The 15,962-nt window shown below is 34.5% G+C and overlaps 1 protein-coding gene across 13 annotated transcripts in view; it reads left to right on the forward strand.

Moving 5' to 3' along the window:
* The window catches only part of CEP128 (centrosomal protein 128), a 418,511-nt gene that overhangs the window by 172,802 nt on the left and 229,747 nt on the right, over positions 1-15,962 (forward strand). For all 13 annotated transcript variants that reach the window (XM_079128040.1, XM_079128046.1, XM_079128049.1 and 10 more), the window contains 2 exons: positions 1,079-1,255; positions 4,314-4,373. In XM_079128040.1, the coding sequence (XP_078984166.1) occupies positions 1,079-1,255; positions 4,314-4,373 (237 nt within the window). The remainder of the gene's footprint in view (positions 1-1,078; positions 1,256-4,313; positions 4,374-15,962) is intronic.

The following is a 15,962-nucleotide window of genomic DNA, read 5'->3' on the forward strand; positions in this document are numbered from 1 at the left end:
ATTTCTCTAGTACAGGTTGCCTATCCTTATCCAAAATGCTTGGGACCAAAAGTGTTTCAGATTTTGGAATATTTTCAGAGAGTTTATCAATTTGAGCTTCTCTAAGCCAAAATCCAAAATGCTCCAGAATTTGAACCTTTCTGTGTGTGATATTGGTGCTCAAAATCTTTTGGGGATGCTCACCTTGTAATGTTATTGCATAATTGTAGCGATTGAGAATGGATTTGCCTACAGTAGGCCCCCAAACTTTAATCTCTTAAAGGACTTCTTCAAAAATCCTTTTGAGCTTGGCACAGTGATGTATGCCTGTAATCCCAGGAGCTCAGGAGGCTGAGATGGGAGGATCATGAGTTCAAAGCCAGCTTCAGCAATGGGGAGGCGCTAAGCAACTCAGTGAGACCCTGTCTCTAAATAAAACACAAAATAGGGCTGGGGATGTGGCTCAGTGGTTGAGTGCCCCTGAGTTCAATCCCTGGTACCACTCCACCCGAAATCTTTTGATTAAGTATGTTTGCTTTCTTAGAATGTATCTCTATCTTGCTTTTCTCAAATTTTCATGGCTCAGAGATACTTAGTAGTATGACTGCATTTGGTTTTTAAAAAACTGGATGAAATACAGGTAATAGCACTTGTTTTTTCTCAGATGAAGAAACTAACAGCATCATATTTGGTTCATTTTTTTTCTGGTGTTTTACTAATGTGTAGGACAAATTCAGTTTATAGCTTTAGCTTTTACTCTACGATTACAAAGCTGAGATCCATACCTGGATGATGGATTATGGTGAACTGCTGAAGATAAATGTCCATTAAATGATAAAGGATTATTTTCACTTTTTGTTTTGGTTACATAATTATTATAATATTGTTTGTCAAGTATTTGCTCCCGTTTCCAGTCTGCCTCACTTGTGAACGCTCCATAACTTTAAATAAGTGCATATTTTATTTTAGTTAAGTAAAGGAACTGATAGAGTCAGATCTGTTTTTCTTGTCCAGTTCTGCAATTTATTTGTGTAGATAGTACAAGTATTTTTTTCCTGTACTTAGTCAACTTTTGTTTTGTGTTTTATCAATGCCATAGGAAAAACATATAAGCAATGAAGAAGAACACTTAAGGAGGATGGAAGAAGCCAGAATGCAGCTAAAGGATCAGCTTCTTTGTCTGGAGACTGAACAGGAATCCATTCTTGGTGTGATAGGAAAGGAAATTGATGCAGCTTGTAAAACTTTTTCCAGGGACTCAATGGAAAAATTCAAAGTAATTATGCCTTAAATTTTCAGTTAGTTTCCTAATATCTAATTATAATGGGATTGTAATATATGGTTACATGGTAATCACATTTTTATTCTGGAAAGTTTTATGAAACAAAACAGCTTCTTGCATTTTTAAAAAATAAGGCACTATACCTATTGCACTGTAATAGTGACAAAAAGTGTGGTGTTATTCTGTTGAATTATCTATGTCTTACTGTCCATAAGAAAATGTTTTATGAGAGAGACAGCAGTTCTGATTAAGGAAAAAATCCTTGGAGTTAAGAAGCCTGGCTTTTGAATTTTTCTTTATCATAGGCTGTTTTTGTTGTTAGTTTATAATCTGCTACCCTCCATTGAGTTCTGTATTGCAGGTTCAATAGTAAGTATGGTATATACAGTCTTTCCTTTAACCCCCAAACTACTCTACCCCTTAGGTACTGAAGTTGAATCTACGTTAGAGGAGAGAAAACTGAACTTGGAGGGGTTAAATCACTTGTGCATTCATCTATTCAAATGCTAAACTAGGACTTCAAACTTTGGAGGACAAACTCTGGATCCTAAAAATATATTTACCTTACTATCTATATTTGGTTTACCTTTTCTTTGTTTTAAAAGGAGTATTGCTGCTCAATTTGTAGTTATAGTGAAGTAAAAATAAAAACTCAAGTGGTTATAGATGTTTGAATTCCTTGAAGGTGGGTGCTTATGTCAAATTTGGTTCTGGTCCAAGGACTTAGCATTTGCTCTCACCTCTAGGAAACTACCAAGGGGTTTTGTTACAGATAAAACTGGTTATTTGGTAGTTTATAATTCTGTGGGAAAGAGGCAGAAGAATCATGTAGAAGTTTTCATAAAAGGAATAATTTCAATTCTTTGACATTTTCTTGATTTTTAAAAATACTGTTAATGAAATGCAGCCATTTATGTAAGGAATGAGTACAGAAAAATGAACCTAAAAATGTTTTGGAGAATGTTGATATTTTTAATTTTTGTAGATGTATATATAAAATCACCGTATTTGTTATTTGTTCCACTTTAGTAAATGCATATAACATTTGAAAACTTTAGGACAGTCGTACAGTTAAATCATCACCATCATAAAACATTTAGAAAAGTATCTGAATTAAAGATACTTCAGTCTCATAGGACAATCTTTGATAATTCCAGAGCTCAACTAAATAGATTAACTGTACTTCATAACTTTTAGTCTGCCTCTTCCCATAATACTTGATCTGAATATTAATTCTCTTGTATAGTATGAAGAAGATGGTTTGGGATTAATACAGATGTGGGTTCAAATTGACAGATGTAGGTCACAAATTTTAATGTACAACTTTGGATGTTACATAATTTCTATACTCTCTAAGAACTCATATCTCCAATTATAAGTTGGCTCATTTTGAAGTTAATGTAAGATGGCTTATAAAGTTAGATACTACAATATGAAATACAAGGTAAAAATATTAGTATTAATATTGGCTATTATTTAGTTTTTTTTTGATAATATGTTCACATATGCTTATGGCTACTCTTTCTTTTTAAACTCCAATGTCAGTTGCCATAATAGCCCTTGACATTTGTTTATGGAAGATAACATCTTAATATGTAGAAACAATGGGGTATTAAATGTGTTTGGTGTGTTGGACACTGTGCTAACTCTTAATTTGCTTGATCTATATACTTTGGCCATATCAGGTAATTTGCTTTACATATGATATCCGCAGCATAGAGAAATTAAACACAGCCCTTGCAAGTGATCAATGCTGTTGTTTTAAACATGAAATAATATGTAAATCTCTGAAGCATATTATAAAATATGAATGTTACTTATATTCCTTATATCATATTATTCTTTACTTCAATTTTGAGCACTATAGCTTAGGTTAATGAAGATTTAATTAAGATACATGAAAGTTGAGCAAGTAGTACATTATGAGCATACTTTCACAGAAAAATGTATTTCTAATACTTTTTCCAGTTATAATCTGTCAAAAATGAATGTTTACATATATTCAGCAACAGACTAGATAGTCAAAGGGGAAGAAAACACTGAGAAATAGGATGATTAGGAAAAATTGTACAGAAAAGGCAGAGAGATGTAGATGAAAAGGTGGATTAGAGAAAGGCTGGGTATAAGAATACAGCACTAGTCACTTTATATGTTTGTGTTTGTCCTATGTCTAAAGAATTAACATATGATATTCCTGACCAGAAAGTAACGTGAACACACATTGGGAGGTATGAAAGTATGTGAGAATGGGCATAGACATCTCTTTACATAATGATAAGATATTTTTAAACAAAATATCTAGGAAGAAGTAATATCACGTCACACAGGGTTCAAAGAAAGTAGGAATGAGAAAAAAAATGTGTGTATAATTATAGAGTTATTGACAACATTTGAGTATTGTTTTACTTTATCAGTAAGACAAAACCAGATGGTGAGAGATTTTACAAATGAATTGATGTGAAGAAAACTAGGGAAGTTAATATAGAAAATAATTAATTGTAGAGCTTTGCTACTACCTTGAAATATAAAGCAATATTTGCATGAAGTCATGTCGATGAGTTTGAGTTTTTGTCTGCTCTTCCCAGGAATTGATGAGGCAAAATGCCCATCATAGCATTAATGAAGGATAATGAGATAAAGAATAGAGTTTCCGTGTAATTATATCTAAATCTCTGTAAAATGCATGTTATGGAACAAGACTGAGGAAAAGATACAAACAGAAGTGAAATAAATTGGCTCTAATCAAGGCTGCTGTCCATGAAAGATTACATGGAATCACCTTTCAGATATCATAACAATGATAGCCCTTGATAGTTGATTTTTTTCATTAAAAATTTTAAATTTTAAGCTAAATATTTACTGTCAATAAATAAACACATAAGTAGGCATTTAATAAAAGGTGGTTTGGAATTGGTTGAGTACTTCATACAGACTTTCTTCTTTTTAAATCCTTAACTTCAATGAGTAAATTTTGGATATTATGGTGAAGAACTTCATTTATGAAAGCTCATGAGAAAAATCCATTTCTAATACTCTTTCCTCTTTTTTGTAGGTTTTGTCCTCTGGTCCTGATATACACTGTGACCCACATCGCTGGTTAGCAGAAAGCAAGGTAATTATTCATTCTTATCTTAAGTTTATCAAAATATTTATGAAGTGCAAGTCATCCTATCTGATTTATTCATATATTTTGTCATATAACTGACAATTTGTCATGCTTCATTCTAAGGAAGATGTCAGTGCAATTCATTTAAAAAATGTTTATGTTTCTTATTTTAACATTTAGAAATTAGCCCAATTATATTTTGGTTCTTCGGGTTAAGTGTAAACAATGCCTGTCAGCTCCATATGGCACAAGCAAATCCCTTCACCTTGCTGCGTTATTCACAAAATGAGAGGTGTGAACTTGATAGCCTAAAGATAACTTCCCTCTTCATGGGTCTTTGGCATTAATTTGGTTTAAATTTAATGGAAGATGGGCAAAAACAAAAGGAATAATTTTTAAATTTTATAAAAAAGATTCTACTACACTGTGGGATAGATATCAGCTACCTTAATATATCAACTTGCAGATTCATTTATTAAAATTTATGGAATATTATGACCCTTTAGTTTTAAGTACATCCTTGAAGTATCAACTCTCATGCACTTGCTTTTCCTTTTTAGTATAGTTTCCCTCAGTTTTAAGACACTAATATAAGAAAAATCTTTCTTTTAAATTCCATAAGAAAACCACCTATGTTACAAAAACTCCATCAATTAAGCTCCAATTGAGGATTTTATTATAAGAAAGAACCTTTAAGTTTTGTCTTTTATTCTTATTTTAAAAATAAGAAAAGTGAGGTCTCGGAGAAGGAAAGTGACTTATCCATTGCCATGTAATGAGAGAAAGATCAGATTACCTGCCATATCTGAGTTAAAATTAACATCTTAACCCCTCTACATACTGTTATCCAAAGTCTTTGCTCTTTTTTTTTTTTTTTTTTAATTTTTACAGACTGCATTTTGATTCATTGTACTTGTTCTTTTGGTCAAGATTCATTGATTGTACAACACTTCATGTCACACTGTGAATATGAGGATTAGCAAGCCATGCACTTTGCTCTCATGTAGTATAATAGGGAAAACTGAGATGTAAACACATTTAAAAATATTTTAGTGTGCTATATTGTTAAAGATAGGTCACCATTGAAAAAGTAACATAGAACAAGAAAATATCTCTGACATTCGTACTGAGACAACCATGGAGTATGATATTGTAAGCATGTCCTTAGAAGCTCCTGGAAAAGAGCAGTGTTTTAGAATTAATCTAACCAAATATATGTAGAAGTTGTCTAGTTGGGTAATTATGGGTAGAACAATGGCAGAAAGATGAGGGTATTTTTATAATCACGGACAATGCACTGAGGTTGTTAAGGAATAGGTGGGAGGCCATGCAAAGATAGAAATCACCTTTGAAGGCCAACTTAGCACTAGACAAGTCTCTTCAAACAGAAAAAAAGAAACAAAGAACATTTTTAATAAGAAAATAACAGTATTATAATTGAATACTAGAATTTATCTTACCTCATAAATTTTCCTTTAAAACTAGTAATGCTCTGCTTCCCTAACCATTTTTGATAGAAATAAATGCAAATTTGTATTTTTGTCACCTGAACAGGAAATTTAGAATATGCATGTTTTGCTATCTCAGTATTTTTTGGCCAGGAACTTCTGTTGTGCATTAATATAACATTTCTCTTCTTTTTCCCAACTCTGCAATTCTGACAACAAGAGCAATGTACTTGGAATTTTCTTTCAAGTTAAAATCTTTATCATTTCTGAACAGAAAGCTTTCACTGCTGTGGTTCAGTTAAATTATGAGAGCCAGAGATGACTCTTAATCATAGCTCTTTAATTTGGGAGCTAGTGAGCAGTTTTCCCTTATCATTTAATGGGATTGAACTTCTGATCAGACCGGTTTTAATACTGCATGAGACAACTGTTCTTTCTACACTGTAAAAGGCTGTGATAAAAAATACCACCCTGACCAACTGACTAAGGAGGAATTGAATCTATTTACTAGAAAGATGGCTTAGGTTATTGATGGGCTACAATACCGTAATTCCCATGAACTATGACTGGATAGCACTATAAGTATTGAAGATAAGATCTGAAATCAGAGGACAAAAACTATATGGAAAGTAGAATTGCTATTCAGCTAGTCCATGCTGACATCTTGCAGTATTGGAAGGACCTCTGAGAGGGCATTTGGTAATTGTTTTCATAAATCTACTAAATGAATTTCTTCTGTTAGTGTTAATTCTAGAGGAACTAGAGTATTGGGTGGGGATTTTATCACTGTTGCTTTGTTGGCAGCGGTAACATAACATAAATGTGAAGTCCAAGTGAGAGTTGGACCAGTTTCAGAGATAAAATAACCAATGAAAGGTCAGGAGAAGACATTACAGGAAGGAAGAAGGTAGAAGGGTTGTTAAAAAAATGCCAGGAAAAGAGTTCTTGTAGATTAGGGATGAATTTTTGTCATAAATTCTACCAAGGCATGTAGAGGTCAAATTTTATTTAGCTTAACTGAGAATTTACTGAGTAACTACAGTGTTTTAGAGGTTATGTTACAAGTGATGAGCATAAAAAGGAATAAGACATGGTTCTGCTCCCTGAGGAACCAACTTTATTTAGAAAAGGCAGACACATAGGCCTACAAATTTAATATTATATGTAAAAGCTGTAATACAGTTATGCATATGCTACCATGGAGGCTGGTACTGCTGATGAATCTTTTTTGTTGTTGTACATGGACAGCATGCATTTATTTTATTTGCTAACTTTTGTATGCTGTGCTAAGGATTGAAACCAGTGCCTCACAGGTGCTAGGCAAGCACTCTGCCACTGAACCCCAGCCCTAGTCCTGCTGATGAGTCTGAAGTATGATGCAGAGAAAATTATTTTAGGAATGGCATGGAAGAAGAATAGCATGATAGTGCAAAGAAACCCAAAGTGATTTGGCCAGAGTAGAATATGAAAAGGTGAAACAGAGAATGGCAGGGGAGGAGGCGTCAGGCAGAGAGAGGAATTATGTTTGTAGAAAAGAGTCTTGTCTGTCATTTTCAGGAGCTTGGATTTAGATATGCATGTAGGGAAGAATCAAAGGAGCTTTGAATAAGAGAGTGACATGCTCATGTTTATATTTTTGAAGCATCACCCTGATAGTGATGTGAAAGGTGGATTAGAGATGGTAAGTTTAAGGCAAGTAGACAAGTTAAGAGGCTTTTCCCATAAACTGGTTGAGATAGGGTGACACTCTTTATTCAAGAAATTGTTCAGAGATTTAAGGCCAAGAAAAGGTGGGAGTAATATTTTGGTGGTAATGTGCCAGTGATGATTGATGTTAATGTCAGAGGGTGATGGAGAAGGAGGTGTCTGGATTTTCAAGCCAACTAGGCAAGGGTTGGTATTCAAATAAATGGGCATGCAGAGTCCTAGGTAGGCAGACTATCAAAGGTATTGAAAGAGATTCTACCACAAGAATTGGTTTTCAGAAAGGTCAATTTGCACAGGAAAGTCCAAAGAGAAGCAAGGACACAAGGCGTAGATAAGAGTTTAGATTCAAATTGTAGAAATAAAAGGGAAATAACTTAAGACATGCACAGTGAGACAATAGGGACAACTTCACAAATCTGGAGATGACAGGTACTCTTTCAGAATGGAAACACATGCTAGCAAGAATCACTGTTGATCCCACATCTTAAATTACCATATTGTGATAGTGAACAAAGCTGATGTCACCTGCTCTTATGCACAACATAGGGTCCTGAGTGCTCTCATTTACACAATTCATTTTAGGACACCAATATTAATTATTTCCTTAAGATGCAACAAGTCAATTTAATATACTTCTTTGGCTATAGAAAGTTGTATTCTTCCTTCTTGACTTTTTTATCCCATTTACAGACTCCCCATTTACTCTTATTTCCATAGTAAGTTTTATGAGGGAAGTCATCTGTCTTTCTTATTCCTCATTACATTTTTTAAAAATAATTTATTTATTTTGATTCATTGTAAACCAATGGGGTGCATCTTGTTTATCTGGTTGTACATGAAGTAGAGTCATACCATTGTGTAATCATACTTGTACATAGGGTAATGATGTTTGTCTTATTCTGTTATTTTTCCTTCCCCCACCTCTTCTAACCCTCTTTTTCCTCTATACAATTCATCCTTCCTCCATTCTTGCCTCCCTCCCACCCCCCATTATGTATTATCATCTGCTTATCAGAGAGATCATTCGTTCTGTGGTTTTGGGAGATTGGCTTATCTCACCTAGCATAATATTCTCCAACTTTATCCATTTGCCTGCAAATGCCATAATTTTATTTTTCTTTGTGACTGAGTAATATTCCATTGTTTATATATACCACAGTTTCTTTATCCACTCATCAATTGAAGGACATCTAGGTTGGTTCCACAATCTGGCTATTGTGAATTGAGCAGCTCTGAACATTGATGTGGCTGCATCACTGTAGCATGTTGATTTTAAGTCCTTTGGGTATAGGCCAAGGAGTGGGATAGCTGGGTCAAATGGTGGTTCCATTCCATGTTTTCTAAGGAATCTCCATACTGCTTTCCAGAGTGGCTGCACCAGTTTGCAATGCCACCAGCAATGTATGAGTGTACCTTTTTCCCTACATCCTCGCCAACACCTATTGTTGCCTGTATTCTTGATAACTGCCATTCTAGTTGGACTGGGATGGAATCTTAGGGTGGTTTGATTTGCATTTCTCTTATTACAAGAGATGTTGAACATTTTTTCATATATTTGTTGATTGCTTGTAGATCTTCTGTGAAGTGTGTGCTCATTTCCTTAGCCCATTTGTTGATTGGGTCATTTGTATTCTTGGTGTGGAGTTTTTTGAGTCTTTTATGGATTCTGGAGATGAGTGCTCTCTTCACATTGCTGATAGTTTCCTTTGCTGAGAAAAAGCTTTTTAGTTTAAATCTATCCCAATTGTTGATTTCTGCTTTTGTTTCTTGTGCTATGGGAGTCCTATTAAGGAAGTCTGATCCTAAGCTGACATGTTGAAGATTTGGACCTACTTGTTCTTCTATAAGATGCAGAGTCTCTTGTCTGATTCCGAGGTCCTATATCCATTTTGAGTCGAGTTTTGTGCAGGGTGAGAGATAGGGGTTTAGTTTCATTCTGCTGCATATGGATTTCCAGTTTTTCCAGCACCATTTGTTGAAGAGGCTATCTTTTCTCCATTGTATATTTTTGGCACCTTTGTCTAGTATGAGAAAATTATTTGAGTTTGTCTCTGTATCCTCTATTCTGTACCATTGATCTACCTGTCTATTTTGGTGCCAACACCATACTGTTTTTGTTACTATTGCTTTGTAGTATAGTTTAAGTTCTGTTATTGTGATATCACCTGCTTCACTCTTCCTGCTAAGGATTGCTTTAGCTATTCTGGTTCTCATTTTTCCAAATGAATTTCATGATTGCTTGCTCTATTTCTATGAGGTATGTCATTGGGATTTTAGTTGGAATTGCATTGACTTTGTATAGCACTTTTGGTAGTAAGGCCATTTTGACAATATTAATTCTGCCTGTACAAGAACATGGGAGATCTTTCCATCTTCTATATTTAGGGGAACTGAAAAATTTCACCAGAAAATTTCTAGAACTCATAAATGAATTCAGTAAAGTAGCAGGGTATGAAATCAATGCTCATAAATCTAATGCCTCATTACATTTTTAGCACTTACTGCAATGCCTGGCTAATGACTCAATATTTTTAAGAGTAATTATATATTTGCATTTTCCATTCAAGATTCTTCCTCACTTAAATATTATAGCTTAATATTATAAATAACAAATGAGATTTTAGCAAATGTTCTGCTTCTGGTCATTGCTTTTATTTGATCAGAGCTGTGAATTTTAAGAATATGTGGATAAGAAACACACAGCTTGTTTGGGGAGTTTTCTGTATTGTTCTCTTTGCTGTTTTCCCTAGGGTACACACTTTGTAATATAACATATTCCGGGCATTGATAAGCATTTGCATTTCCTTCCCATACAACTGAGACAGCTTTTGAGATTATATAGTTTCACCTCAGTTTGTAGATAGGAAAACTTAGGCTTGGGCAGTATTGAGTTTTACTTAAGTAATTAGTTACTGAGAAGGGTTTAGAGCTTGAGTTTCTGAACTCTTTGCCATTGCTTCTCTCCCCTGGATGTGTAACCTAGACTTTACATTTATGAATATTGTCATTTTGTAACATGAATATTTTCAAACAGTCCATTGTGTGAGAGATATTAGACCCAGTATATTTAATTTGTATTGAGGGATCTGAAAATCATCTAGTATTTTATCCTTATACAGAAAAGAAAATTTGTACTTGGTATCTTGGTTCATTTGTTGAAAATATGCTTTAGATTGTGTACATGGAATATGTTCAATTTGAGAAAGTTTTATACTGTAAATATGTAATGTTATAGAACTATTTTTGCTATTTTCCTTATGCATAACTAAAATGTAGGGAGATTATTTACTTAGATTATAATTATATTTTTAGGTTGATATGGATTTCAGTTTTTCAGTTCTGGTTTAGTTTTGTTTTGGTGGCCTAGCACATTCTAAATAATTATCATTCTCTTTATTCTGTTTCTTATATAAACACTTTTTTTTCAAAATTATTTTTAGAGTTTTCATGAAGGAAACATAGTTGTTAACACAGCAAAATTATGGGTCCTAATATTTTTACTAACTCTAAACTGTAATCTTTTTTATTTGAATTTTCTGTTTTCCTTGGTGTTTAGTTTTGCATCTTTTCATAGTGACTTTATTATTATGCTAAGTTTTAGTGGAGAATTCTCACAGATTAAAAAAAATCATTGTGATAGTTTTACCAAATACTTACAAGTATACCTACCTCATTACAAGCTGTCAACAATGAAGGTTAAAAAAAAAGTGCTTTATTTTGAAATTATCTATTTTGGTTTATTTAGCAGTGCTTGTTGATATAGTTAAATAAATGAACCTATTATGTAATCTATAAAATGCTCCTGTGAGCGGTTAATAGAATGGTTTTTGTTCTGTGATTAATAGCCTTGTTAGTTAATTATTATTTGGAATTGTTAAAGTTTTTCCTGTACTGTGTTCCAAGCTGCTTCTCCAAGATTCTTAATGAAGATATTTATCTAATAAACACTGATTCTCATAATTGGTTATTGGTTGATTAAATTTCTGTAGATTGATTTTTAATCTACATATATATTCAATTTGTAACAAGCATCTAACTATAACCTATTTTTATTGTTTGATAATGGAATAAAGACTTGATAGGAATAAATTAAAGGCCATATTTTATTAGTCTGCTTGGGCTGTGATAACAAAACACCCCATGCTGGATGGTTTCAACAACAGACATTTATTTTCTCACAAACCTGGAGACTGAATGTCCAAGATCAAGGTGCAGTTTTGGCTTTTGGTGAGTTCTCTTCCTGGCTTGTAGAGGGCCAACTTTTCTCTATGATGTCACTTGGCTTTTGTTCTCTAAGGGAAATTATGATATATCTTCCTCTTATAAGGGCACCAGAACAGATTAGGGCCTGACCCTGATCTGACTTTCATGACCTCTGTAAAGATCCTATTTCTATATATAGTCACATTCTCGGTTTTAAGTGAAACCCAAATTTCCCATCTGAATTTTGGTAGGATACAGGTCAATTCACAACACCCGTCACACCTATTTAATACTTCTTTTCAGGGGTAGTTTTTCATTGTTGTTGCTTATTGTTTTGTTTTGTTTTTATGGAAATCAAATGGATTATTGTTAGAAAGAAACAAATATGTTGTTTCTCTACTACCACCTCTTAGCAATAGCAACCACTTTCGGTTGTTAATAAAGATCAGAGATTGGGATGGAACAGGTAGGAAAGTGCTGAAGAATGGGAAATGTGAACTTGTTTTTCACATATGCAATTAAACCCTGAGTAAAAACAGATGAAGCCAAAGGATTGAAGCACGTGATCACCAGGGATTCATTTTGTTTTTACTACATCAATTTCAAGATATTAAATTGGTAGTGAGTGAAAATTTAAAATAGCAGGCAATTACATAATTATGATTTGAAATTTGTTTTCCTTTTGAGATATCAGATTATCTGGTAAAACTATAGTTTCATTTTCATGTGATAGAAAATAGAGCTGAGAAGAACCTTGTACCTGATCATATTTGTTATGGGCTCTTTGCGGTACCAAATCCATGAATATTTGTCACCGCCTGCAGCAACATTTTGTGGGGGTCTTATGGGTGGTGGACTGGAAACTGAGCTACTTCTATCTCTGGGCTGCTTCCTTGCTTGCTTGTTTATTTATAGAGGATAGAGGAAATGAAGCTTACTTGCTTTGAGAGGAGAGAGAAAAAGAGGCTTGCTTATCGGAGAGAAAGAGAGACTTTGCTTAAGAGAGAGAGACTACACTTTCAGAGATTCATATTTTCTTCATTCTGCTGCTTCTTCTTAAAGGTGCGTCCTGCATCCTGTGAACTAAGGGTGCATCTACCTAAGGTGCTTTAGTGGTGCGTCCCACTTACTGCAATCTGTGATCTGCAACCTAAAGATGTGTTCTCAGTTCTCCGCTCTACAATCTGCCTTCCGCCGCTGCCCCTACTCGCTGCTTCTATCTGCTTGCTGCCTTTTCTTCTTCCTTTCTGCTAGTGGCTTCTCTCCACCTCTTGCTGCTAGCTGCTGCTTTCGCTGTCGCACTCTTTCTGCTTGCCGCTTCTTTCTGCTAGCTGCGGCTGCTGCTGCTGCTTTGTTGCGCATTCTGGTAGCTGCTGCTCTTTGCTATCACCCGCCTTCTGCCTAAGGCCTGCTTATATCACCTCCAGGAGGTGGAGAGTAGGGCCACGCCTCTTACGCAAAGATTAAGCGAGAAGTTAGATGTCAGAGCAGGCATGATTAGGAGTGCTCGAGAACACATGTGCATGCATTGTGTGCGTCTAGGATAAATCACCTGAGTGTGCTTATGTCTTAACCTGCTGCCGATGTGATCAGGCACTGTTCTGGCGCTGTCCACATGGCACAGCCCCCAACACATATTAGAAAAGGTATCTGCAGTGTGGTTTGATGTAGTCCCCTCCATTCTTTATTGATTCCCAGTGTTGAAGGGGGAAGTGTTTCTTTCATTCATCATAATGCTCTTACTGTTGTTTTTTATAGCGCATGTTTCCTAGAAATGGATATGATACTTGAACTCATGTGTACATCAGAAGGATAAAACAGTTAAGAAATAATCTGAATGAGTTATATACGTCAAGAAAGCAGTATTTTCTCGCATATTCTTGTGTTTGTGCTTTTCACCTGACACTTGTAGCTATTTACTTTTACCATATATGATGCAAACCAATCCAATTAAATCCTGAATTATTACCTAATCATGACTTGCTCTCAAAACAGGTGGTCTGGGCTGGGGAGATAGCTCAGTTGGTAAAGTGTTTGCCTTGCAATCACAAGGCCGTGGGTTCGATTTTCAGCACCACAGAAAAAACAAAACAACAACAACAACAACAAAAAAAAACAGGTGGTCTTCCTATTGAAAGGAGGTTGAAAACTGACTTCTGTTTTCTCACACGGTCTCTTCTGTAGTCTGTGGTTAACCTACCCTTTATCAGTTTGTATTATATTTGATAATTTTTTAAAAGTACATTCTTTTGGGTTTATCACTTTTAAATCCTTTTATCCTAGTGTGTGTGTGTGTATACAGTTTATCAAAGTTATTTAATTTTATTCTTTATTAAATGGTAATAATTACCACCCTCATACTAATAAATCAATTTAATATTCTGCCATGATCAATTTGGATTAATCTACATGTATAATAAATTTGTAATAAGCATGATAACATTAATACCTGATCTCAGACCAGTGTTTCCAGAACTAATATATAGCATATTTCCATTGCCAGTGATTTAATCTTTTTGAAAATGTACCATATTCTCTAGTCATTTCAATTTTGAAATGTGAATATGAGGGTTGTAGATTTGCTTTTTGCCCAGCTTCCCCTATTTCTCAAGCACAATGGTTAATACCTAGATCCTTGAAACTACTTGGTGAAGTAATTTAAAAGTATCAAAATTGTTTGAACAGAATCAGAAACTGTAGCTTTCAAATGCCACCTGAAAGCCCTTATTTAGGACTGTGCCTGAAGAATATGGAGGTGCCAGGCTTGCATGTGTGCAGTCTTTAGCCCTTCTTCCTAGCTATATTTTTGTAGTCCAAATTAATAGTGATCAGATTCTACATGCTTTTGAGTATTCATTCAGCTTTGTTAAGACACTCATTCTACAAAAGAAATTGGACTTATTATTTCCAAAACATCACTTTCTGTTTTTGTTCCTTGAACAGGAGGTGCTCTATCTCTTTATGAGAACTTAACAGCATGTCAGTTTTCATTGAGTTAAAAGTGTGGGATCTGGCCCTGTGCAGAACCTGGGGTGCATCCATATATGCCTGTCCTCCCTGGAGCTTTCATCTGAAGAATAGTATAGCATTCCTGAAGGAAGTATTTAAGATTTAAATTGTTTGCAAGGATAAATATGTGTATGTGTTTATGGTACAAAATCTAGCAAAAAGTATTGGCTGTCAATATATCTTTTCCATAAATAGATCTAACCTTTCTTTTTTCCTCTGCATTGTATTACTAATAATATGATACTCACTGGGGCTCTTTGGATTATTTTCTTGAGGAGATGGCAAGATTTGGTGAGGTGAACAAAAGTCATGGTCTGTAGATTCAGACTGTGGTTTTTAATATAGAAGCAGGCAGCGAGAATGTAAGTTTTTCCTTATTTTGTCCAGTTAATGTCAGTAAACAAGTGACAAGTAATAAAATTCAGAATCATATTCCAAATGAACTATATCTAAAATTACTAGTTAAATTGTAGAGAATAATCTATATCATATAATGCATTGAATTCAATCACATCTTAAAGGTCTTTGACAGTATAGAAATAAGCAGAATACATTCTGAATATCTATATCATCTCCCTTTCTACTCCCCTCTTCTTAGAAATAATCACTATAAACAGTGTGGTGTTCATATTTTAGTTCTTTTTTGGTTAGATGGAGTGAGGTGCAGTTAATTTTGACAAAAGATGTCTATTTTTTATAGTAAAATATACTGTCCCTTCTTCCTGACACTCTTTGATATTGAGTATATCTTCATCTTTTTTTTTTTTTTTTTAAACTTTCAGTACTATCACTGCAAACTTGAGTTTTCTTTTCACCTTTGCTGCTTTTCTCTCCAGTGTTACTTTCCGGCTTCTGCTCAGCTGTTCTAAACTCTTGAGTGACTGTTGTCACTCTGATTGGTTTCTCTCATTTGTTCTGCCAGTGTTATCTCCCTGAATTGCTTGAGGGTTCCTTAGTCTGTATCTTTTCTTTAGGTCTTTTAAGCTTTAGACCTACTAGTCATGTAACTATCTGTTCTGTGTTTCATAGGTTTATCAACTCCAACATTTTCCAAGCTGACATTAACTTCTTCACTTCTAAATATCTTTGTTTCTTCTAGGTTTCCCATTTTGCAGCTTTATAAACTAAAAACTTGGCCATCTTCTTCTACCTTTTCAATACTTATGGGGATCTGTCAAATCTCAAATACATACACAGGTTATGATTTGGGTCTACAGTGTACCCCAAA

This window comes from Sciurus vulgaris (genome assembly GCF_902686455.1).
Source record: "Sciurus vulgaris genome assembly, chromosome: 2".
NCBI classification, from domain to species: Eukaryota; Metazoa; Chordata; class Mammalia; order Rodentia; family Sciuridae; genus Sciurus; species Sciurus vulgaris.